Source organism: Dermacentor variabilis, chromosome 3 (genome assembly GCF_050947875.1).
Source record: "Dermacentor variabilis isolate Ectoservices chromosome 3, ASM5094787v1, whole genome shotgun sequence".
NCBI lineage: Eukaryota > Metazoa > Arthropoda > Arachnida > Ixodida > Ixodidae > Dermacentor > Dermacentor variabilis.
The window spans coordinates 3,075,397-3,102,219 of record NC_134570.1 but is presented as its reverse complement, the minus strand read 5'-3'; the positions used below and the strand labels follow the sequence as shown (position 1 = coordinate 3,102,219).

Genomic DNA, 26,823 nt, shown 5'->3' with positions numbered 1-26,823 from the left:
AGCCAAGGCTTCTTCCAGGGGCACTGATGAGCTGACCACTTGCATGCAAGCCCTCTTACTGGCGATGGACGGGCGGCTGTTGTAATCGGCCGTAGATTCTCCCGGCGAACCTGGAACTTTGAGCTGCACCTGCTGAGCGGCTGAGGCCTCTTCGATGGGCACCGATGCGCTGCCACCTTTCGAGCCCTCTTCCTGGCGGAGGACTGGCTGTTGTGATGGGCCGCTCACCCCGTGACACCCCTCGGTCATGGCTCTCACGATTATGGGGAACAGGCCGACGGCCTCGTCAAAATGGTTCTCGACACGGATGAATTAATACCAGCGCGGAAATACCCCGTTCAGGTTTGAGCAATTAGCAATGATACGGCTGTCACCTGTTAGCAGCACAAACTGGTGTGTCCAACCCGCAGACGTGCTCAGTCCGATGATCCGGTATATCACCTATCAAAGTACGATCGGAGTCGGCGAAAAGGGGCGATCTACGTCCGGATTGGTGAGGCCATGATGTCAGCAGCCTCCTGGCATGGGATTGGGGGAACTTACTAAACAATGATCACGCAAGGCATAAAAGGAGCTACGGACGGCGGGAGTGATGGCCGAATACAACTTAATAATCAACTTTTCATTATTTCTTTATTATTTCTTTGCATTTTCTTGTACATATGTATATATATACGTGTTTGTCCAACGTCCTGAATATCGGACTCAGCCTCACGTTCACTCACTCGTCCACGAGGAAGGAGGATCCCACATTTTAGGACCCCGAGTCGCAACCCTGGACACCCATCCAAGGAACAGACTAAGTGGTCACTCCCCAGATAAAGAGGGCACAATTCTTCCAGTCAGGAGTCAGGTCTCGGCACCACGTACGCCGTTGTTTCCTCCCGCAACACGAGTCAAGTCGCGTCAGTGTAACCGCACGAGACAGAGATAGCTGCTTGACACAGTGACTGCCGCCACTGAAGGCTGTACGAGCTCTAGGAACACTCCCAGCACACCATCTTGCAAACTGGCAAACAACATTGCACAATGCTTCACTTTCACTTTTGAATATCCTCAAGGAACACTGCGGAGAACAAATCGAAACTTTTAGCCACAGACTTCGGAACATAACCCTGACACCAGATGAAAAGAGAGATTTAGAACTATACGACAAAGAACAGTCTAGAAAATTGGTTCAAAAACAAAGGAAAAAAGCAAATTTTACTCAAAAATCAACCTTCCAGCCAAACAGCCACCACACGCCGACAAGAGGGACCTCGAGTTTAGAAGTACCAGACCGGGAGCAAACTTCCACAGAACTAAACCGCTCCAATGTTATAGACATTTCAAAAACATTAAGTCAAAAAGAAATAGACGTACTCAGCAAGGGCCTAAACTTTTGCCCCACGAACAACACAATAAATGAATTCGAGCTTCACAAGGACCTCTCAGAATTCTCCCGACGAATGTGTATCCGACACTTTTTCGCAGACACACCAAACACCGGGACGACACCACTTAGAGCCCAATCCACTTGGACTTCCGAACCAGAACAAGCCATAGCACTTGACATATACCTTAAAACTGTCACTAAAGAAATTATAAGCCAATCCAAGACATCTAAGCGACCTAAAAACATAACTGCGTCGGAGAGTCATATCATTTCAAATCTGAGTTGCCGGAATGACATTGTTATTAAGGAAGCAGGTAAGGGTGGAAATATAGTTATTTGGCCAGTAGAAAAATACAAGCACGAGGCTTACAGACAACTAAACAACCCAGAACACTACCGGAAACTAGATAACGATCCGACATTGTCCTACACAGTGACAATTACCAACAGGCTGAAATCACTTTTGGCTGATGAATTGAGAACGCCGTCAGAATAGAAATTTCTTATACCAAGCAACAAAACTGCCGGGCGTTTTACCTCCTTCGAAAAATTCATAAAATTCCATCCGTTGAACTATACACTGCTATTATCCCAGGCCGTCCGATAGTATCAAACAACAACACCCCGACAGAGAGCATCTCCACATTCCTTAACCACTACCTTGGTGACTTGCCAAAATCACTTCCGTCATTTGTAAAAGATACGCCCCACCTGCTGACAACTATAGAGGGCATTAGTACTAAAGGCACACTACCACATACCACACAATTCTCGCAACGCTAGACGTCACGGCGCTGTACGCCAACATTCCATTCCATGATGGTTTATCTTCGATAAAACAAACGCTGTCTAAACACAATGCACAACACTTTACTGAAGTCTACTTGTCTCTCCTTGAATTAGTTCCAACACATAACTATTACGAATTTGAGGAGAGCTACTACCTACAGATACATGGTACAAGCATGGGTACGCCTTTTGCACCAACCTACGCGAACATATTTATGGGGATTCTAGAAACAGATTTCCTATCGCGCTGCACTACCAAGCCCCACACATACCTACGAAACATAGACGACATACTCATAATCTTGGGACATGGTCAAGATAGTCTACATAAATATGTAGCATTTCTAAACTCTGTTCACCCAACAATAAAATTCACATCAGAATCCTCAACTGGGCGCATAAACTTTCAGGACACAACAATATACATTGACAATGGTGAGCTAAAGACAACGCTGTATAGGAAACCTTTCGACAAACAACAGTACCTAGAATATACCAGCCACCATCCCAGACATTGCAAACAAGGCATCTTTAAAGGCCAAGCCACACGACTACGTCGCATTTGCGTTGAAAACCAAGACTACATAGATAGACTCGATCAAGAAACCCTATCAAACAGGAACCACCCAAACAGTGACCTTCAAACAGCCTACATCGCTGCAACCAAACTTGATCGAGCCGAGGTCCTCAAGCCCCGTCCGAGGATCACAAGAACAACAACGCCTCTTCTTACTACTAAATTCTCAAACGCACTCCCAAACGTGAATAACATCCTTAGTAAATGCTACCAAATTCTCACCAGCAACCAGGAACATAACATTTTTCCCGACCCTCCCAGAGTAGCCTACAGACGCAACACTAATGTTAAAGATGTTCTTGTGCACGCCAAACTACAGAAAAAGAGGAAGTTGGGAACCAATCCCTGTGGCCGCCCCAGGTGCTCTACATGCAATCACATTCAATCTACTACTACAGTAAAAAGTACAGCGTCGAATTACGCACACAAGGTAACTTCGGCTTTCACCTGCATATCAAGCAACGTAGTCTACTGTCTAGAATGCGCCGCTTGTAGCAAACAATACATAGGTGAGACTGGACAACAAATTAATACAAGACTCAACGGTCACCGCGCGGACACAAAACAATTTACCCAAAGCAGTAGCCAGCCACTTTAATGAACATGGTCATATATTTGACAAAGCAAGGCTCTATATACTACAAACAAATTTCCGTTCCCCTCGCGAAAGGAAGTATACGGAATCATACCTCATGCACAAGTTTAATTGCCTACACCCGACAGGAATTAATTTGGCACGCGGCAACTTAGAATCTGTAAAAGCGGTAACTTAAATCTGAAATTCTCATATCATCAACCAAGACACAAAACACATTAGGCCACCAGCTAACCTTAATTCTTAACCTCACCTACTCTTCCATTTCGAAAAATTTTTTTCCTGCCTACTACTCCATTTAATGTACTCTTTCAGGTTTTTACGTCTATATCAACTGTACGACCCCCTTCTGCCATGTACACTTGCCTCCGCCCGCTTCTACGCGCGTCACCCTCCTGTTTGTTATTCCGGCTTCGGTCCCCCCTCCCTTGTCTTTTCCCTTCCTTTTTTTAATCTATTTTTTGAAATCCCCTCATCAATACATTCCGAAGTCAATATGCCCTTTACGGCGCCTCAACCCAGTATCGCCATTTCTGGATGACGGCCGTAACGATACCTACGTTGAGCGACTGGGGCAATGCCCCTTGAAAGACCATGCCGCTGCCTTTCAGTCACCCCATACATTGCACCGCAGACTCCTCGTCGCCATCTTAACTATTTCAAGATTACTCGACGTATTGCTGCTATGCTACTCAAGTCACTCTTTCAACTCATGTTTTTTTTTCTGTGTGTGTGCGTGTGTTTTTTGTTTTTTTTTGTCTTTTGTGTTACTCGCGCACTGACCGCCTGACCGGCCCTTCTAATGCCACAAAAACATGCCGCCAACGACTCCCCCTGAATGCTTCCTAACCTCTGGCATCCCCAACACGCTCCCTAGCCCCCGTCTTTCTTAAAATTTTGTTTTTCTCTTTCTTGTTCTTTTTCTCTCCCCCCTTTTTTTCTGTCTTGGTGCCGCCCTGGCTTCCCCCCCTTTTCTTTCCTTTTTCATTTTTTTCTGCTTTTGTTTCTTTTCTCTTCTCCCCGCGTGCCCACTTTCACGCTCTTGGCCCCTCGTCTTGGGAACGAAGCTCACAGACGTCGGACGACAGCGCTTGTTTCCTCTGGTAGTCTCTCTCTTTAAAACCAGCCGCCAGCGACAACATCCCCACGTGACGTCACTGCACTAACCCTTTAAACTAACACGCCGAGAATGACGAGGCCGCCTTTGACGAAGATAGGTCCGCCTATCGAAACGTTGGTCAGCCTTTCTGAGGCACCTTATCCCTGTTTACGAACTTTATACCACAGTGTGCTATTCCATCTGTCAGCCCCTTTCTTGTTTTTGCCGCCAGTGGTGACGCTTGATCATAGTCGACACGGAACATGGATAACAGCGGCAGCATATCGACAAAGTACTACTTCGGGAAATTCAGCAGGAACATGCCGTAACAGAACAGAGGGAGAGTGAAACGGATATAGCGGCAAAGGTTCGCAACTTGATCAACCATCGACAGATGAAGTCTGCGAGCAAACCGACATAAGATTGAGTACAGGTCAAGCAGCAAGTACTGGGGAAGAGCCGAGCCTATCCAGACGATCAACTCGGAAAAGAAAACGCCCGTACAGATTTTAGAAGGAAGTGTCTTATCGCGCCCACTGATGAAATATGCATGCGCGCATCGGTACGGCGCGTGCATCCATGAGCTCTCTGACTGAATAATAGAACAACCAGCCGTGTCTGAAATAAAGCCCAACTTCTGTCGCATGCGTTGAAATCTGCTGTTATAAAGGGCAGCTTCTGGGTGACTTGCATGCTCCTTGGAAGAGCTCTGTAAATTGTGGCCCTTCTTGCCGGGGGGGGGGGGGGGGCAGTAGAGATAGACCACAATAATGGTGCTCTTAGCCTTACGTTTTGCTTCCTTTGTTACAATTTATACTATAAGATTATCTACATGATATACTCAGCCATGCGAAACCGCACCAAGATTACTTCTCCGAGAGCTTATCGCATAGAAAACGCAATCATTCGCAAACTTGGCGAAGAGGCGATTGAAGAGCACGCAAGAATTCATACATGTCCACTCGGAGGTGGAGGCTGTGCCAGCAGAATGGAAGTACGCGGAAGTAATACTCATTCCCAAACCAGGAAAGAAGCTCCAGGTTCAGAATGTGAAAGGAAAAGTTTATTTCTTTTCAACGAAAAGAGGACGCCAAGACAAAAGCCAAGAACCTGGCAAGGTCTTGGTTACCCGTACAGCAGCTGGCATTGTGCACGAGCGCTTCACAGTAAATTCACAATGAATTTCTGAAGCGTCCTAAAAAGCATGACGCAGTAAGTTAACACGCATGAAATTTGTACTAGAAAAGAATCCTAGACCGATATCGCTTAGATCTTGCCTTGGTAAGCTATATGGGCGGGGCCTAACCCAGAGACTCCAAAAGTACGTGGAAGGGGGAGATTTGTACTCACACATTATTTTTTTTGTTTCCGGGCAAAACTCTCGACACAGGACGTCCTGCTACAACTTAAGGAACCAGTCCTCAACAACCTCACAACCCGAGAGGAGCGCATTGTCATAGCCTTAGACCCTAAGAGGCGTTTGACAGTGTCAGCCATGAAGCCATCCTGATTGGACTAGACAACCTGAACTGCCGCAAGCACATCTACGGCTATGTAAAAGCATTCCTCAGACAGAACAGCTACAATGGGCATAAACGATGCCCGCGCAAATGTTTTCCAAGTCCCCAGTAAAGGCACAACCGAAGGATCAGTAATCTCACCGTTGCTCGTTAGCATAGCCATGATCGGACTTGCCAGAAAATTAGAGAACATCTCAGAAAGCAGACATGCAATGTACGCGGATGACATTACCATTTGGATCACCAAGGGCTTCCTGGGAGAAAAGGAAGCAAAACCAGAAGCCGCCAACAGCGTCGAACAAACAGTATGTTAAAGAAAGAGGCCTGCAATGCTCAACGGTGAAATCCGAGCTACTCAGAGTCTGACGACACAAACTAAATAAGATGGTACCCAGGGACAGAAGTCTCGGCCTCAACGTGCACCTCGAGGGCCAGGAGTTACTCTAGAAGACCATGATAAGTGAGCTGGGGATGTGGCTCCAATCTAACCAACGGAGCAACCACACCCAGACGCTCCTCAAAACAAAACAACGCTGCAAGTTACTATAATGATTAAGAGAATCGCCACTCGTCGGACAGGACTGCGGAAACAGGACACTTTGAAACTAGTAAGAAGCGTAGCCATCAGCAAAGCCGTGTGCAGTCTACCGTACCAGTGGCTGAATCTCCATGAAGAGAAACAAGCGGAAGTAATCATTCGGAAAGCGTACAAGATGGCGCTGAAACTCCCAGTCAGCACGTCTACAGAAAAATCCGTTGCCTTGGGGGTGCACAATAGCTTCCAAGAACGACGGGAACCTCAGCTCAAGCCACAAGAAGGAAGATTCCTGGAAATACCAACGGGCTGAGCACTCCTCAAACGCCTTGGCTATACCGTACAAATTAAGAGAATGGCAACAAGAGTTAACATGGCGGATCAAATCCGCAGGCAGCTCAGAGTGAATCCTATACCGAAGAACATGGACCCGAACTTGCACGAAGGCCGGCGGACACCACGTGGAGAATAAATCCAACGTACGTACTCCACAAAAACTATGTAGTGTACGTAGATGCAGCCACCATCCTAAGCGAGGACGCAGAGTGGCCACGGTCATCAGCGCAAACCATCGCGAAATCACCAAGCCACTCAATAAACCAAATCATCGTGACTAAACCTGAGGAGCTAGCTGTCGCTCTAGCTGCGGCGGAGGGCTTCAGAACAGGCAAATTTCTAACAATTGTAACTGATTATCAAGACGCCTGCCGGCATTTCCTGAACGGTAGAATAAGTCTCCGCGCACGCCGTGTACTTCTCGAGACGGCAGGCGGCGTAACACCCAATGCAACCATGGCCGATAAGACACTGCAAACTGGGTGCCGGGACATGCAGGAATAGCCGGGAATAAAGAGGCGGACAGGGTAGCCCGACTTTTTACGATCTGGGCACTCGAAGAGTCCACACTCGAAAGTCTACCATCTGTTCCAAATGAATACTCGGCTTTATTGGCACACTACAGGGGACTGATGATACCGATATGCTCTCCCACATAAACCACTCATGAGGGCGGAGGCCACCGATCAGAGACAGCTCCATACAGGATCGTTCCCCAACTTAAGCCTTGTAAGTCAAGTGCACCCAACCAGATACGTAGCTAACTGCCCGGGGTGCCGTCAAAAGTCCCCTTGTATTACACCACTTGGGAGTGACAAGTTGTAACAGCGTCCTTCGGCCTTTTCTAGGGGTGTAAACGAAATAAATTATTCTCGAGCCTGATTACTGAGAAAAACCATGTTAGTCTTATATTATATTTCATGCGTTCAATGTAATGCCGTTCCCTACTGTACGTCCGGTCAACTAAGCAGCTTCTGCAATATAAACGGCTGCTTTTATCTGGTGCACTATCAGAAGAAGAATGCTGAAGCACTTAAAGTAACGGTATGCCTCACATAGTCGTAAACATATTTGTAGATTTGCGTGTTCGTTGAAGAAGTGGGGTATTACATTGGGCACCCAGTTTTAATTGATTACAGTCTTGCAGACATGGTGAGACTATAAAAAATATTGCTCTCCTTCCCTGAACCAAGTTTGCAGATTTACAAGTGGTCCCAAAATAGTGCGTTTGTATTGAATGACAGCTAGGAAGTTGTTCACCAGAATCTTGTCCGTAACACTGTTGTTCCTATTAACGTCCAATAATTGCCTTGATGCCTTCTCTTGCAAATTCTAATGGTTCACCGAGGGCTGGTACTCAGGAGTGCTCCATTCAAAACAATAATGTGCAGGGTACAGAAACTCCTCCTATACCTAGAGGTGAAGTCAAAAGGGCCTTGTAAGACATGAAACGGGGGAATGCGGCATGAGAAGATGGAATACCAGTGGATTTAATCAAATATGAAGGAGACATAATGCTAGAAAAACTGGCGGCTTTCTATACGGAGTGTCTATCGACTGCAAGGGTCCCAGAAAACTGGAAGAACGCAATCATTCTACTAATCCACAAAAAGGGAGACGTTCAAGAACTGAAGAATTATAGGCCCATTAGCTTACTCCCAGTATTATATAAAATATTTACGAAGATAATCTCCAGTAGAATGAGGGCAACACTGGACTTCAGTCAACCAAGGGAACAGGCTGGCTTCAGGAAGGAATAATCTGCAATGGATCACATCCGTGCCATTAATCAGGTTGTCGAGAAAGCCGCAGAGTACAAAAAGCCCAATATATGGCTTTCATAAATTACGAAAAGGCATTTGATTCAGTAGAGATACCAACAGTCATAGCGGCATTCCGTTATCAAGGAGTACAGACCGCCTTCGTAAATACCCGGGAAAATATCTACAGCGATTCCACACCCACCTTAATTCTACACACGAAAAGCAGGAAGATACCTATAAAGAAAGGGGTCAGAAAAGGAGACACAATCTCTCCAATGCTATTCACTGCGTGCTTGGAAGGAGTATTCAAGCTATTATACTGGGAAGGTTTAGGAGTAAGGATCGATGGCGAGTACCTCAGCAACCTTCGGTTTGCCGATGACATTGTTCTATTCAGCAGCACTGCAGACGAGTTACAACTAATGATTGAGGACCTTAACAGGGAGAGTGTAAGAATGGGGTTGAAGATTAATATGTGGAAGAGAAAGATAATTATGAATAACCGGGCAAGGGAACAAGAGTTCAGGATCGCAAGTCCACCTCTAGAGTCTTTGAAGGAGTACGTTTACCTAGGTCAACTAATCACAGGGAACCCTGACCGTGAGAAGGAAATTCACAGAAGAATAAAAATGGGCTGGATCGCATACGGCAGACATCGTGAGTCTTGACTGGAAGCTTACCGTTATCATTGAAAAGGTAGGTATGCAATGGGTGCATTTTACAGGTGCTGACATATGAGGCAGAGACGTGGAGACTGACAGAGAAGCTTGAGAACAAAGGCCGCGCAAAGAGCGATCACACGAAGAATGCTAGGCATAACTTAAGAGGCAGAAAGAGAGCGGTTTGGATCAGAGAGCAAACGGATATAGACGATATTCTAATTCAGATGAAGAGAAAAGAATGGCGCTGGGCAGGTCACGTAATCCCCAGGTTAGATAACCGTTGGACCATTAGGGATACAGAATGGGTATCAATAGAAAGGAAGCGCAGTAGAGGACGGCAGAAGACAAGGTGGTGCGACGAAATGAGGAAATTTGCAGGCAGTAGTAGGAATCGGTTGGAGCAGGACAGGGTGGAGATCACAAGGAGAGGCTTTCCTCCTGCAGTGTACATAAAATAGGCTGATGCTGCTGCTGATGATGATTATGGTATTAAAATCTAAATTTAGATTATGGGTTTTTACGTGCCAAAACCGCTTTCTGATTATGAGGCACGCCGTAGTGGAGGAGGGCTCCGGAAATTTCGACCACCCGGGGTTTTTTAACGTGCACCTAAATCTAAGTACACGGGTGTTTTCGCATTTCGCCCCCATCGAAATGCGGCCGCCGTGGCCGGGATTCGATCCCGCAACCTTGTGCTCAGCAGCCCAACACCATAGCCACTCAGCAACCACGGTGGGTAATGATGATGATGTAATTTCTAAAATAAACACGCTTATTCCGGACGGGAGTTCTCACTTTTTCAATCAGTGCATTTAGAATATTTCGTAATTTTTCTCTTGCGTATATGTCGTGGAGATGTTTGTCCATGTACGCTTAGATTTACCTAGTAGTACATTGATCATTTGCATCTCTTCGCATCGCGTAGTTAATGAACCTAGTTTATTTCACTATAGTATTGTTTTCTTTGATCATTGTCCCTGATCAATATTCCACAAACAAAAAAACGCGCGTCAAATGACACAATATCAATAACGTTTTCTCACATAGCTTCATGTTGCAGATAGGCGGCTTCCGTGGCAAAAATTACGTGTTACATGTAGAAAACAATGTTAAACACAGCCGTTCAACTGGCTAAAACGATGATTGGTACCGGCCGACAAGAGTCGCGGGCGCACCAATGCAAGTAAAACCATAAAAAAATTTTACTGCATAGACTTTTTGCACATAAAAATGGGCGCCCGCCAGCGTCCGCGCAACGAACACGCGAATCACTAGACGACAAACTAGACAACGACAGCAAAATTGAAGACGTCAAGTTCTATAACACATGCCTGAGTTATATATGCGTAGCAAAAATGTGTTAATCAAAGTTTGCAGTGGGAATAAAGCACTATTATAAGAACGTACGCGCACAATCGGTCTCAGGGCCCGCAGCGAAAGTACGTTGAATATGCCGCGAAGCGCGTCTCCACCCCTATTCAGTTCGCTCGCAGCACCCTCGCAAAATTTTTCTACACGTGGCGCCTCAGCGAGAGAGTACTGCTCGGCCGACTCGACCACAGTCTAGTACACTCAAGCGGTGGCGAAGTCCTGAAACGTTTCCCCAGTTGTTGTTTTCTGCGCCTGAAGATAATACGATGCACCAGGAGATTTGTGCTTTCTTAATGTCTGTCGAAGATGCGAAGAATGTTTTCGAATGTTTCAGTTGTCAGGTCAATTTGCGACGCCAGGTCGTAGTAGAGACGCTGTCATTCAAAGCCTAACTTACTGAGTAACTTCTCTAACGAGAGCAAGAGTACTTATGAGTAACTTCGTAACTCTAACGAGAGTAAGAAGCTACTGCATATCTTCTTACTCTCGTCTTGTAGCGCCTCGCATGCGGTCGCGTGGAGAAACGTGCAAAAAGAACGTTTCCAAGTTAGCCACGGTAGCGAAGGACTACGGGGTAGTGCAAGGAAAGGCGACATGGGAGGGGGGGGGGCGCCAACGCCATGCTGGACCCCGATAACAAAGGCGGGGGAGTTGAGGTAGACGAAGCAGAAGTAGACGTAGTTGTAGCGTCTTGCATGCCAGAAGTAGGATAGGAGCAGTAGTAGAACGGTAAACACAAGTAGCAAGCGGAACAAATGGTTCACTTCTGAGCACACGCACATCGTGTAGAACGAGCACTCCTACACCGAGTAATGCCGCGGCACATCGCGCATATATCACGATTTGTACCTTTCGAACAGTTCGTAACAGCAAGAACACAGCTCGAACGTTGCGGCCACCAAGGTGCACCGCCGCCGGCAAAACGGCTCACGCACAGTATAACCATGAGCGTTCACCAACTAGCCCCCTTCATTGCTTTACACAGTATAGCACACTCGGAATGACAGCGTTTACGAGGTAATAAAATCTTATGGCTACTGATCGTATCGTCACGTCTGGAAGTTGCAAAGGACGGGTGTTCACCAGTTCGCGGCAACCAACCGCATACACAGAACACATGCGGATCGCGTACACTGGGTGCGCCGATCGGACACTTTTCATTTCGCCACGCCCTCAACGTGTTTTCTTCTAAGAACGCACGTGTGTGTGATAATCTTCTCGTTTGCGACGCACACGCGAAGTACGGCACGAGAAATCATCAAGTCCACGGCTTCAAATACTTCCTCCGACGCTCTCGTAAACACAACATAGACTTCCTGCGCTCTGTTTGTTTCTGTCGGCGATTGCTCTCACAGACGAGGCCTGGAAGGGTACACCGGCTTGCTGCCTTCGATGACTATCTCCGTGGGCGCCTAGGTAACTCTAGTAAAAATCACAAGCTAAGGCCTCGCGTCCCGGCTTCGCTTCGAGCAAGCGCCATGTTTGCCGTGAAGACAACTGACGCCGTCCGCCTCGGACCAGCCAATGAGAGACGAGCAGGCGTGTCGATGGCAAACTTGCGTCCAGTCGTCCGTCTGCGGCCCAGACTACCAGACAGCCATCCGCACGCGGGCGGACGAAGGCGGGATGGACGGGCGGATTGACCACGTTTCGGCCCGTAAGGCTGCCTTTGACATAGCGTAGGTCTTTCGTGAATTCGGCAATAAAAGCAAGATATCGGAGCTCTCTAGGAGTATGGTGGCACTGCAGGAACGTAAAGCTGAAATAAATGGTTTGTCATTTGTAAGAATTATAAATTGCCGACCTTCAAGAAAGTACCTGAAATGCTGCACTGCGAGGTAGGCCGTGAAGAGCTCCAGTCCGAAAGTGCTGTATCCGGGTTCAATGTCGCGTAACTTGTGGGAAAAGAAGGAGATGGGGGCTCATGCACCATTAATTCACTGATGAAGAGCTGCTCCCACGGTTTCTGAAGAAGCGACCACCATTAGTGGGAGCGATCGGTGAAGGGTGATTCAGGAGGGCGGCTTGTGCCAGTTCGGTCTTAACGGCGGCAAAAGCTTGATCAACGGTCGTGTCCCAAGGAAGTGGGTAGACTCAGCTTTCGAAATGGAAAGGAATGCTTCAAGAAGCTGCAGCAACTTTTTTTTAATGCGAGGGTAAATGCCTCAGGGCATGCAGGGGTATGGGATGCGGGCGAATAAGGATGATTAAACGAATGAAAAGAGATTTACGGATCTATAGAAGTCCAAGTGGTATCGATGATGTGGTCCCTGCGTCCAAGCAGTGTAATTGCTAGGGTTATGCGGCGAAAGTCCCGCTGCAGCGAGGTGCTTTCAATGCTGGGCACAGCAGGTGGTGGATGTCGGCTATGCACCAACTTAGAGCTTACAGGGATGAAACGGCGGTAAAAATTGATGAGGCCGAGAAAACGTCGCAAGCTACGTGTGCACTTTGGTGGCAGGTCGCTTGCACCTTGCACCATGATCGCCTGTACCTTGTCAGGCAGCGGAGTGATGCCATTATTTTGGGTGTGATGGCCGAGAAAATCGATTTGCGGGACCCCAAACTCACATATGTCAATATTGATGACGAGATCCTAATCACGAAGTCGAATGAAAAGTTGACGTAGATGTGCTTTAGTGGCTTTCAGCATCGCTGCTGGCGACGAGATCATCCATGTAGGCGAAACAAAATGGTAGGCCTTTGGTGACTTCGTCTATAAAACGCTGAATGGTTTGAGCTGCGTAGCGCAAACGGAAAATCATGCGTAAATACTCAAAAAAGCCACACGGGCTAGTTATAGCAGTTTTTGGAATTTTGGTTGGCTCACCTGAGATCTGCTTATACGCTTTCAGAAGATCGATTTTATAATATATTGTTCTGCCGGTTATAAAGGCAGTGCAATCCTGAATATTTCGTACCGGGTATCGGTCATGAACAGCGACCGCATTCAGCGCGCGATAATCACCAGATTTGAAATATAGTTTATTCTACGTGCAGTACATCTATTTATGTGTGCGAATTTATACTGGCTGTTCAATGTATTTATTTATTTATTTATTACTGATTGATTACCAGCCTTCAATACCGCTCCTGGTAGGCAATATGGCCCTTTAGCGAGAAAGGTTTGGTAGCCACTGATTTAGAGAAAGCGAATATCTTAAGAACCTAACGCACAATGTTTACAAAACTGCGATATCTGTTGTTGCTGCAGACTTACGGATTTGCAAACTTCCTACTTTTATTTGCACTAGTACCTGGTGACTAAGTGCTATGTGTTGTCCTATCATGCCGCAAAACTGATGCTAACACTTCTTTCTGTTAATGTCCCAGCGCCCGCTTTCGGCTTCCTGTCTAAGTTCTTCCCTATCCGCAACATCATCCTGCTGTCATCGGCCATCTCATCGGTGTCCGTGGCTTTGTGCTTTTTCATCTCTGACGTCTTCTACATCTCTCTGCTTTTCGGCGTGATCCACGGTAAGTCGCACTACTGTATACTAAGCGGACACATTTCACGTGATCAAGCAAGAGAACAAGGGATGCCTTAAACAGAGGCCGGATTTTTAAATGAAGGAACCCATTAGCTTGTCCTTGAAGACAAAAAGTCATAGTTTCGCCCGACAGGCGAAGCATTGCTTGCGATAGCACATTATTGGACAACTATAAGAAGTGCCCGTTTGTCGTTCTATCGGCTGTATAATCTGCGGTAAACATTCGCTTGCTACCTGAATTAACATGCACGTTGGCACGCGTGCACATGCAAACACCAACGCACTCGCTGGCGCGAGCGGCGGCGAGTGCATTCCCCTTCGTGCTGCTTCAGCGCGAACTAGGCGCGCCAGAGCACAGCTCACGAGCCATCAGCTATATCCGCCCGGTTAGCCTTCGAACCCAGCGCAGATTGCCTCCAAGATAGAAACAAAAAGAAACATAAAAGGAACAGGAAACATGAAATACTAACTGAATGCCAGCATCGGTTAAAAAAAGGATTTCGACTTCCAGGCAGCTTGTGGAAACGCTGCATGATTTCGCCAACTCAAATAACACACTAATAATGGAAGAATTGACGCAATTGTTATAGACTTTGAAAAGACTTTCGACAAAGTTTTGCACAAAAATTCCCATTTTTATGCTAAAAATACACTACAGAACAAACAACTTGCAACTTCGCTGAATGCTTGACTTAGCAATATGCAGGAATACGTCGTTTTCAAGCGTTACCCGTAAAGCCAACCTCCAGTTGACTATGGCGTCCGACAAGGCTTGGTGCTTGGGCTAATACCTTTCCTAATATTAATTAATGGCATTCTACGTGATGTCTCTGTTAGCATAAAACTGTTTGCCGATGACTTTGTGCTGTACTCCACTGTCAACAATTCTGCTGATGAACTAATAGTAAAGCGGGCATTTCAGAAAGCTTGTGCATGATGAGAAGCCCGGCAAATGTCCATTAACATTAACAAAACAGCATTTATAAACATTATGAAAACGAAGAACCTTGTTACCTTCGTCTATTCTGCTTATGATGTGTAGCTCTGTGGGGTTACAGAGTATAAGTATTTAGGTGCTTGGATGTGCAATAACCTGAATTAGACTAAACATCAATCTTGTAACCAGCAACGCATGCCGTAAGCTGTACTTGCCTCGAAGAGTGCTTAAGCTATCAAAACTTCAAGTGCGTCTGCTGGCATACAAGAATATTATACTACCAAGACTTGATTATGTTGTGATCATTTGAGACCCACACAAAAAAGAAACAAATATTGACAAACTGGAAATAGTGCAAAGAATGGATTTTCGTTTCGTTTTTAATAATTTTAGCTGCACATCCATAACTGAGCTATTGTCGATAGTCAATCTACCAGCCTTAAGCAACACAAATCGCTGTTTAGCTTTGAATTTTTAATCAAATAATTAAAGGGCAGTATAACATCGATCACAACATCGAGCACATTACTTGCAGGCTATAGTGACGCCTGTCACCGGCAAAAGATGCCGAGAGCGAGTGGGGCTATACTAATTTAGGCACAACGAAATTAGTAAGGCCCACTAAGCTTCAACAAGACGCTCCCTCACCAGAACAGGAATTGTCCTCCCTGGTTCAGTATTCGGCCACCCCCTCCAAAATGGCTCACTCAATTACCCAATGGCCCTCTGTCCGCAGCAGCTGCGGAGCACCTGACCAAGGCGGCGGTCAGACCTGTAACGCAGCAGAGGGTGCTGAGAATTTCTGGATCTGGACAGGCCGCCAATGGAAACTGACGCTTGCAACGTTTAATACCCGAACACTCTCGAGTAAGGCTAGCTTAGCAAGACTCTTTGAGGTATTATCAGAGATTGTTTGGGATATCATCGGCCTTAGTGAGATTGGAAGAACTGGTGAGGCTTATACATTGCTGAATAACGGACATGTCCTCTGCTATAGAGGTCTCGTAGATAAGAAGCAATACGGAGTAGGATTCGCAATCCATAAGGACATAGCGGGCAACATTGGCGAATTCTACAGCATTAATGAGAGGGTAACTGTATTCGTAATCAAGCTTAACACGAGGTATAGATCAAAGGTAGTACAAACCTACGCTCCAACGTCCAGTCACGACGATGAGGAAGTAGATCAGTTTTATGAATATGTTGAATTATCGATGAGAAAAGTACAAACTCAGTATACTATAGTAATGGGTGACTTCAATGCAAAAGTGACGAAAAAGCATGCTGGGGAACAAGCAATGGGCAACTATGGCGTCGATTCTAGGAACGCTAGAGTAGAGATGCTGGTACAATTCGGAGAAAGGAATAAGCTTCGAATAATGAACACCTTTTTCAAGAAGCATAGCAACAGAAAGTGGACCTGGAAATGCCCTAATGGTGAAACAATAAATGAAATTGAATTCATACTTTCTGCTGATCCCAGCATAGTGCAGGATGTAGAAGTGATAAGTAGCGTAAAGTGCAGTGATCGTAGGTTGGTGAGGGCTAGGATACACCTAAATTTGAAGAGAGAAAGAGTAAAATTGGTCACGAAGAAACAGGTCAACCTTGATGCAGCAAGGGTAAAAGGAGAAACATTCAGGCTGGTATTTGCAAACAAATATGCAGCCTTAGAACAGGGACATGATGATGACATAGACCTAATGAATGAAGCTGTAACTAGGTTGGCTTCAGAGGCAGCAATTGAAGTGGGAGGCAAGGCACCGAGGCAGCCAGTAGGCATGCTCTCCCAATTAACAAATGACCTAATAAAGAAACGTCAAAAAATGAAAGCGTCCAACTGAAGTGAGAAGACAGAATTCGCGGAACTGTTAAAACTGATCAACAAGGCGAAAATAAGTAATATTCGAAACTATAACGTAAGAAAGATTGAAGAAGCCGTAAAAATGGACGCAGCCTGAAATCAGCGAGAAAGAAACTTGGCATCGGACAAACCAAGATGTATTCACTAAATGATAAGCAGGGTAATATAATCAGCAATCTCGAAGATATAGTAAAATCAGCGGAAGAATTCTATACCGACCTGTACAGTACCCAGAGGAGTCAGGATACCTCAATTACAAACAGTAATGAACGGATTCAGAAACTCCTCCTATCACTAGCGATGAAGTCAAAAGGGCCCTGCAAGACATGAGACGAGGAAGAGCGGCAGGAGAAGATGGAATAACAGTCGATTTAATCAAAGATGGAGGAGACATAATGCTTGGAAAACTGGCGGCTCCTTATACGAAGGGTCTATCGACTGCAAGGGTCTCAGAAAACTGGAAGAATGCAAACATTATACTAATCTACAAAAAGGGAGACGGTAAATAATTGACAAATTATAGGCCCATTAGCTTACTTCCAGTATTAGTCTCCAGTAGAATAACGGCAACACTGGACTTTAGTCAACCAAGGGAAGAGGCGGGCTTCAGGGAGGGATACTCTACAGTGGATCACATCTATGTCATTAATCAGGTTATCGAGAAATTCGCAGAGGGCAATAAGCATCTCTATGTGGCTTTCATAGATTAAGAAAATGCATTTGATTTAGTAGATATACAAACAGTCATAGCAGCATTGCGTAATCAAGGAGTACAGAACGCTTACGTAAGTACCCTGGAAAATATCTAGAGATGTTGTGCAGCTACCTTAATTCTACACAAGAAAAGCAGGAAGATACCTATAAAGATTGGGGTCAGACAGGTAGACACAATCTCTCCAATGCTATTCACTTCGGTTTGCCTATGACGTTGTTCGATTCAGCAACAATGGAGACGAGTTACAACAAATAATTGAGGACCTTAACAGAGAGAGTGTAAGAGTGGGATTGAAGATTAATGTGCAGAAGAAAAAGAGAATGATAAATAGCCTGGCAAAGGAACAAAAGTTCAGAATCGCCAGTCGGCCACTGTGAAGGAGTACGTTTACCTAGGTGAAATAATCACAGGGAACCCTGATTATGAGAAGGAAATTCACAGAAGAATAAAAATGGGTTGGATCGCATACGGCAGATACTGCCAGTTCCTGACTCGAAGCTTACCGTTATCATTCAAAAGGAAGGTATAAAATAAGTTGCATTTTACCTGTGTTGACATATGGGTCAGAGATTTGGATACTGACAAAGAAGCTTGAGAGCAAGTTAAGAACCGCGCAATAAGTGATGGAACGAAGATTGCTAGGCATAACATTAAGAGACGGAAAGAGAGCGGTTTGGATCGGAGAGCAAACGGATGTGGACGATATTCTAATTGACATCAAGAGAAAGAAATGTAGCGGGGCAGGTCATGTAATGCGCAGGTCAGATAACCGTTGGACTATTAGGGTTACAGAATGGGTACCAAGAGAAGGGAAACGCAATCGAGGCCGACAGAAGACTAGGTGGAGCGATGGAATTAGGAAATTCGCGGGCGTTAGTTGGAATCGGCTGGCGCAGGACAGGGGTAATTGGAGATCGTAGGGAGGGGCCGTCGTCCTGTTGCTGCTGCTGCTGCTGCCGCCGCCGCCGCCGACGACGACATCGATAGTACAGAATTGATTTTTTATGTCGCGTTTTTGGACCTTTAAGGCCCCCCGGTGGAGGCAACATACCTCTTCAGCCTCTGCTTCACATGGATGGCTCTTCCAGACTAACCCACCTGGAGCAAATCGACAATGGCCTTTTTCTGTTCTGCTCTTGAATGTCTTCCTTTCACTCACGCTGTTTCTTCTTTTCACTTCTCACTTCCGAATTTATGTGTGACGTGGATTAACCTGCTGTAGTTATTCTGGCTTGGATATATTATATTAGGTTGTAGCGGCGATGTGTGATTGGCGTCTGAAGGTATATTTCTCACTCACCTTGTTGGGCTTGGGGTTGGGCGGCTATCATTGTCACCGAATTTTCCAAGATTTTAATGGTAAACGCTCTCCCTCCCTTTAAAGTGCGCTCCCTAAAGAGAGGGCGCACAGAAGTAACTTGGCAGTTCTTTATGAAACTACGAAAACACGTTCCCAAAGTACCATGTCCTTCACTATCAAGGCAGCTTAACCGTAAAAAAATAACTTCCACCTTTCCTCGTATCCGAATGCCTAACAAAGACGATTGAAATGGGCTAGAAAGCCTTAAAGATGCTGTCGCGAACCAAGAAGGTGCCAGGATTCATGAACCAGCGTAGCATGCTCTTAGAACAGACCATGGGCCGCGAGCACGCGCCACCCAACGTCCTCATCTTCTGCCATGCCGAACGAGGGCCAACCATTAGCGTCCGCGCGTAGCCGCGTCGCTGGGCGCTACAGCGACAAGCGGAGACCACGTCCTCGAACTCACAAAGAAAGATAAAGTCGAAAAGCTCCCTGAACTCACCAGTATCGATCACGTTTACATGACGATCTCTCCACATCGCTCGCTCAAGTTAAGCAGGGGTGTAAGTGTCAGAAAATTGTTCAGGAAATCGTCAGAAGACGATTTCCGAAAACTCAGTGACGAAGAACTCATTAGAAGATTCCAAGGGCAAAGGGTTACCGTGGTGCAAAGAATAACGGCGAAATGACGAATAGATCCCCACGAAACACGTGATACTCACATTTGGATAGTGCTATACCCAGTTCACTTGGCCCAGGATATTTCAATATCAACGTCAGGCCATACATACTGAACTCGAGGCAGTGCTTCAAGTGCCGGAGGTTCGGACACACATCACAATGATGTAAAGGAAAATAACCAAGTGCGAAGTGTAGTGCCAACGACCATCTATCTGACAGCTGCAATGCTTCAGCACAATGTGTCAATTAGAAGGGCCACCATCCAGCTTACTAAAGAAGCTGCACATGCTGGGAAAAAGGAAAACAAATAATCGCAATAAATGTAAATGAAAAGATCTCATTGTATGAAGTGAGGAAAAGGCTGATGCACTTACCTCAGTAAGCTTTGCCGAAGTGAAGCATCAGGGGACAGCGGCAGAACGGCTTCCGGCGGCTGTCCGGCCCACACGCAGTTAAGGTTCCTAAATAAAACAAGTTTTCAAGGTAGCGCCATTCCTCTTTTCGGCTGGTTTCCTCTTCCCCGAACTGCCCCTAAGAAGGGTCAAAACTAATCAGGGCGTGCATAAAAAGGGGAAATGTTTGGTGTGAGTTATCATGCCGAATAGAAACATGTATGTTTTGATAGAAGTAAATGACATATAGAATAAGCAATTGCCCAAATCAACCTATAAGGTACAGCATAAGAAAAAGCATAATGCGTTATGTCCAGCTAGCAACGATGCGCATGTTTTACATTTTACTCCCCCTGGCCACGGAGCCTCACATGCTCACTCGCCCGCTTCGACACACATTCACGCTTGTTAGTTACTCTCCACGCCGACGGCAAGAAATTATAGATGTAATCAGCCTTCGCTTAGCCCCACTTAATACTGAGGGCAGGACATTAGGTACGATTTGTCGTTGTTATCGAGATCACCTCTTTGTTTTGACGCTGTTATGCCTACACAGACGGGGCAGAGGTATAAAAGAGGTTTGAATTTATTGTAGCAGATGGCACCAGAGCCTTAGCGCTGATGATACCTTGACGATGCGGAACGCTTTAAGAGCCTAATGATTCATTGCATTAATATTTTCTGGTGCACACTTGTAGGGTAAGCGATAACGGTGAGGAGCAAACGCTAACTAGACGCCGAGCAGACGTAGTCGAAGTTCTTGACGAAACTTCTAAAATAGGAGCACGAGCCGACAAAGCTCCGTACGTGTTTAGTGGAACATGGCATATAGGGAAGTCTTGGACAACGCGCATTTTTCTGGGTTCGGTTGCTCGCCTTCAGCACTCACAAGGTGGCCAAGCACAGTGATTTCGCGGCGGCCAAAACGGTATTTCGCACAGTTCAGCAGAAGCCCTGCTTGCCGCAGAACTTCAAGAACTGCCGACAAGCGGCTAAGGTGGCTTTCAAATGTCGGTGAGAAGACGATGGCATCGTCAAGGCAACAGAGGCATGTTGACCGTTTGTATCCACGAAGGAGGGAGTCCATCATCCTTTCAAATGTGGCTGGTGCATTACACAGTCGAAAGGGCTTTACCTTAACCCTTTCATACTCGATTTTTTTCGCCATATGCGACCGCTCAGGGTCGACATTTTTTGTTGAAGATTCCAATTCTTCTGAAGGACCTATTTAGAAAAAAATTTAACGAAATTTTTCTAGGTTGACCGTAAAGTGACAAAAGATATATTGCGTTGGTATATATGTACTCTTTATTCTTGAATTAGAACATTAAGAAAAGGAAATAAACTTATAAGAAATAAAATTTGATGCATTGTTTTAGTTCGAGGCTTAGAATATGCGCACACGAGAATATTTCGCAAGTCTCAAATGTTCCTGCTCTTACACTAATATTTACATCCATAGCGTAATAGAACGAAGTAGGTGAGTTCACTCAAGAAAACTGTGTGGTTGTGTGCCGGTCAAAAAAGCAAAACGTGTGGCAAACTTCCGCTAATCTTCATCTTATCGCCAACCAGAAGTAATTAGATTTAGCGTGTCTCCCGAAAAGAAGAAAACGAAAGCATGCACGCCGGCATCCTTCCTAAGCTCAGCCCTACGAGATAGTAACGAGATAGCCATAAGTTTTGCGAGCGCAAGCAGCCGAAACTGCCCGACGAAGAAGAAGTGCCAGCGCTGCGGACGCACTTCGCGACGGCGCTGCATTTATGAAGGTTTTCCGCAGAATTATCGAGTCAAATACCTGAAAACCGAGCACCATCAGATAGAGCAAATCGACCCGATCCCAGGGACACCGAGACCCAGGGCGAGCGACATTTTTCGAGGATATTTCGAAGTGAGAAGCACAGCTAAGCTTAACGCCGACTAGGCCTATAGCGGACCCCTACTGGCCCCCGGCAGGGCGGAAAACGGTGTCGCAGTGTAAACCAGAGCATCGGAAGCACTTCCGAAATGGAGGTAGATGAGGCAGAAGTGGGGGAAACCCTAAATACCAAGTCCAGAGAAGAAAAAAAATTGGAGGACGCTTAAGCTTCGCCTTCAAGAGTGGAACGCGACAGCGTTCCCGTCGACCCGCCAAGGGGTGTAAGACAATGGGCTACGGCGCAGCGACTACGCGCCCCGCATCGGACGCGGTGAGCGTCGAGCAACGCAGCGTTCGGCGCGACAACGAAATGTGCGCATGAGCAAGCGACGCATGCCTGAGCCTTAGAAACAGCTCGTTTCTAAGGCAACACCGCGTTCACTAGAGGCGCTTTTGTACCGCTTCGAAGCATCGAACTCGTGGCTCAGTGGTAACGTCTCCGTCTCACACTCCGGAGACCCTGGTTCGATTCCCACCCAGCCCATCTTAGAAGTTGCTTTTTATTTATGAAGTGCCTGCCGTGATTTATCGCTCACGGCCAACGCCGCGGACGCCGACACCGACGCCGACGACACCGGCTTTTCTGCGACACGAGCTCCTTAACGCTATCGCGTTAAAATGATCCCAAGAGCCGAGTCCAGGACGGCGACGCGGATGGATGGATCGAAGTTACGCACATAAGAAAGGGCCGCGCGAACGCTACCCAAGAGGAGGAGGAGGAGGAATAAACATTTATTGATGAGGAAAAAAAAATAAAAAAAAATGGCGGAAGGGAGCGGTGCAGGGTGTGTCCCTATTCCAAGACTCCAGTGGCCATCGCGACCCGCCCAGCTTGGTCCAAGAGGCCCTTCTGGGCCTCGAGGTCAGCAAGAGCGAGGATGGCCTCCCGGGGCTCCCTTAGCAAGGTGAGTACCAAAGGTGAATTAATGGCATGAGGTCTTTTGGCGCACTCCCATGTTACGTGAGGCAATGAAGGCCATGACCCGCACCACGGGCAAGAGTTAGTGTACAAGGTTGGGTTTATTTTATGGTATCTACCCAAATGTGGGTAGGTATCCGTCTGTATTCTTCTATATTTTTGCGCCTCCTCTACATTGAGTAGCCTGTGTGGTGGGGCGTACTGTTGCCGGGTTCTTCGCTGGTGCTCCAGTATATCGCGGACCAGTAGGTGATCGTCTTTTTCATCGTTGTGCGTATCTCCAGCTCGGTTAGTAAAGCCTCGAGCTAGAGTGTGTGCCTGTTCGTTTCCCGAGATACCCTCGTGGCCAGGACACCATAAAATTGCATGATCTTCTTTCAATGTGTCGCCTATGATCTTAAGGGCGACTTGTGGTATGTTGCCTTGTAGATACATTCTGCATGCCACTTGTGAGTCGGACATTATTAAAGCTGAGCTGTTTTGTTTTTCCTTGTATGCGATAGCGAGAGGAATCGCCGCTGCTTCCGCTGTTGCAGTGCACCTAGTGCGTATCGAGGCTGATGTGTGAAGCGTTCCGTGGCGTGTGGGTTGAACTGCCACTATTACATGTCCTTTGCTAAATCTAGCTGCATCAGTATACATTACGTCTTGATTACTGCCGAAGGTTTTCTGAAGATGTTTAGCTCTCGCTTGTCTTCTCGCTGTGTGATAAGTTTTGTTCATGTTGCGTGGGATTGGGGAGACCACTATGCGCTCGCGTATTGGATCCGGCATTGCGGTCGTTTGTTCCTTAGAGTACTGCGGTCGCAATGGGTAGCCTAAACGCGACAGAACGTTTCTACCTGTGCTTGTGAGGCATAGTCGTTCTCTTTGTGTCATGAGAACGGCTGCTCTTAACTCTTCAAATGTGTTGTATATGCCTAGAGCTTGCACCCTCTCGTTTGCCGCATTCTTAGGAAGCCCAAGCGCTGCCTTATACGCGCCACGTATTAGTAGGTCGATTTCTTTGATTTCCGAAGGGGTTAGCTCTTGATATGGTAGTCCGTATGTTATTTTGCTAAGAATAAAAGCCTGGACTAGTGTTACGGTTTCGTTTTCGTGGAGCCCTTTACCTTTCTTTGTAATTCTGCTTATTAGTCTAGCGATGCTCCTCGTGCTTGATTTTAGAGTCGCAATGGTGTGAGTGGCTTTTTTGTTGCTTTGTAACCATAGTCCTAGTATTCTGACCATATTTCTTTCTTGTAACGTCTGGTCACCCATAGTTAGGTGGATGCTCGGTTTGTTTCTGTAGTTACGCCCGTGGATCCGGATAAACTCAGATTTTTCCGGAGCGCATTGCATACCGTTTTGTTCTGCGAAGTCCTTCACCGAGTCGATAGCCTCCTGGATAGTTTGTTCTTTTTGCCCTAACGAGCCTTTGCAGGCCCATAACGTGATGTCGTCTGCGTAAAACGCGAAGTTGAGGTCGTTAATTTTCTCTAGTTGTCGTGCCAAGCGATTCATTGCGACATTAAATAGAAGTGGTGAGAGGATGGCCCCCTGTGGTGTGCCTCTGTTAGGCATTGGGAGTTTAGAAGATCGAATATTTTCCATACCTATTGTGGCTTTACGTTCAGTAAGGAAAGAGCGGATGTAATTGTGGATCTTAATTCCACAGCCCATTCTTTCGAGCTCTTCAAGTATGAGGGTATGGGAGATCGTATCAAAAGCGCTTTTTAAGTCAAGCGCTGCTATGATGTTCTCTCCCCCTGTAGGGACATTGTGCAGCACGTCATCTCGTAGCCTCACGAATATGTCTTGTGTAGAAAGATGTTGTCTGAAGTCGTACATGTTGTGCGAGAGAAGTTCGTGCCCTTCGATATAGCTGGTAAGCCTGATATGAAGGACCTTTTCGAAAAGTTTGCCCAAGCAGGAGGTTAGAGATACTGGCCTGAGATTCTGCAATGTTCTTGCTTTCCCCGGTTTAGGTATTAATATGATGGTCGCTTCTTTCCATTGATTAGGAAGCTCTCCCGTTTCCCAGATTTTCTCATTGAAGTACCGGGTTAGGCGTTCCAGTTGCTGATCACTCATATTTCTTAACATAGCATTCGTGATGCCGTCCTCACCTGGGGCTGAGTTACGTTTTAATGCTAGAGCGGCGGCATATACTTCTTGTTTCGTTATGGGTGCATCAAGCTTGGGATTGTCCATGCCTTTGTACTCTCTCTTATCGATGTTATCTCCTGCTGTCCCGATATATCTATCTGCCAGGGTTTGGATCAAGGATGCGTCATCCCCCTTAAATTCTCCTACTAATGTGCGTAATGCTCTAGTAGTGACTGTTTTTGTATTGTATGGATCAAGCATGCTCCGTAAAATTGGCCATGTCTTGGTTGTTGAGAGCGTTCCTCGTAACGAGTCACAAAATTGTATCCAGTTGTTCGCTTGTAGTTGCCTAGCATACTCATTTGCTTGTTCTGTCAGTTGCTCTATTCTAGCTCTGAGCTTTCTGTTTAAGCGCTGTCTCTAACATCGTTTAGTAAGACTTCGCCTGCCTTCCCACATATGGACGAGGTGGGGATCCACTACTGGTGTTTTCTCGCTTAGTGCGACATGCTTTGTGTTAGTTTGGTATGCCTGCATCATTTCGTCTACCCATTCTTCTATTGTATTTATTGGATGCTGAGGGATCGGGTAATGTCTATATTCAGTCCAGTCTGTAAGTTTCGCGTTTCTGAAAGGCTTCTTTAATTTGGGAGTCGTAGTGGAGTAACTAATAATATAATGGTCACTTCCCAGATTTTCATCCAGGTTCCTCCACTGTCCCTCTTTTACGTTAAATGTAAAGGTTAGGTCTGGGTACGTGTCTCCACAGACGCTATTTCCAAGTCTCGTGGGGGCGAGGGGTAAGGTCTCTAGTTGCATGTTATATTTCTCTACTGCTTCTACTAGGTTTCTGCCCTTTTTTGTATTTGTCCTATAACCCCAATTAGTGTGGGGAGCATTAAAATCCCCGACTAAAATCAACCTGTCTTTTTTTTTTCAGATGTCCAAGCGCCCATTCAAGCATCTAGGGAAACGCAGTCTGCCGTTCTTTCGGTGGGCTGTACACGTTGCCAATAAACGTTTTGGTTTTACTCCTTTTTGTAGTGTGTAATTCGATCAATTGGTGCTCCGTTGAGCATTGGGGATACTAGTGTTCACTGGCCGCGATATTCTTGTGCACCAGCGTCGCCACTCTAGGATACATGGGATTTTCAAAAGGTGTAGTAGTCTCTAAGCTTAACTACTCCCTTTCCAACTTCCTGAAGACAGATGACGTCCGGTTGAATAATGGCGGCGTCTAAATAAGCTTGTAACGCTGCCGCTCTTTTCTGAAAAGAGCGGCAGTTCCATTGCCATATCTCAGCGGTGTCCGTGGTTCGGGTTTTTTTACTGGCCATGGTTAGCTACGATTTCGGTATCCGTCGAATCGGAAACAGCCCCGTTTTTTACCTTTCTCGCCGTCGGTGTTCCGGGGTTACTGCTGGCTCTTTTGCGTGATGTTTGCTGCAGTTTAGACATCTGTTCGTCTACATAAACTTTGTGGTTCTGCACCTCAGCAAATAACTGCTGTTGAAACGTTTGCAGAGCCTGAATTTGTTCTACTACCTGATTCATCATTCTTTCAATGTTGCTAATTGTTGCCTGTTGGGCGGCAGGTTTATCCCCTTGTGCTGGTTTAGCTTGCCCAATTTTGGTAGTCTGAAACTGTGCCTTCAGCGCTGCCATCTCTATTTTAAGTTCTTCTACTGTTTTTTTAAGCTGACGATTTTCAGAAAGGATTCTTTGGTACTCAGGGTTTGCGGTTGTTGGAGCCCCTTTACGTGCCATCCCCGCCCAGCTCACCTTATGTTGGGTCGAGTCTCCCACTGCCACTGAAGTCCTGGATGGGGTAGGGGATCTGGAGGACATTCGGTGGTGTCTGGAGGCGGAGTGGTCAGGTAGCCCTTGGTCTC

At 46.3% G+C, this 26,823-nt stretch overlaps 1 protein-coding gene across 2 annotated transcripts in view; it reads left to right on the top strand.

The window, feature by feature from the left end:
• Positions 1–26,823, top strand: part of LOC142575086 (monocarboxylate transporter 9-like) — a 163,093-nt gene that overhangs the window by 104,030 nt on the left and 32,240 nt on the right. The window contains exon 2 of one of the 2 annotated variants that reach the window (XM_075684067.1): positions 13,956–14,099. The exons of the other annotated variant lie outside the window; for it this stretch is intronic. Within the exon in view, the coding sequence (XP_075540182.1) occupies positions 13,956–14,099 (144 nt within the window). The remainder of the gene's footprint in view (positions 1–13,955; positions 14,100–26,823) is intronic. 2 annotated transcript variants of the gene reach the window in all.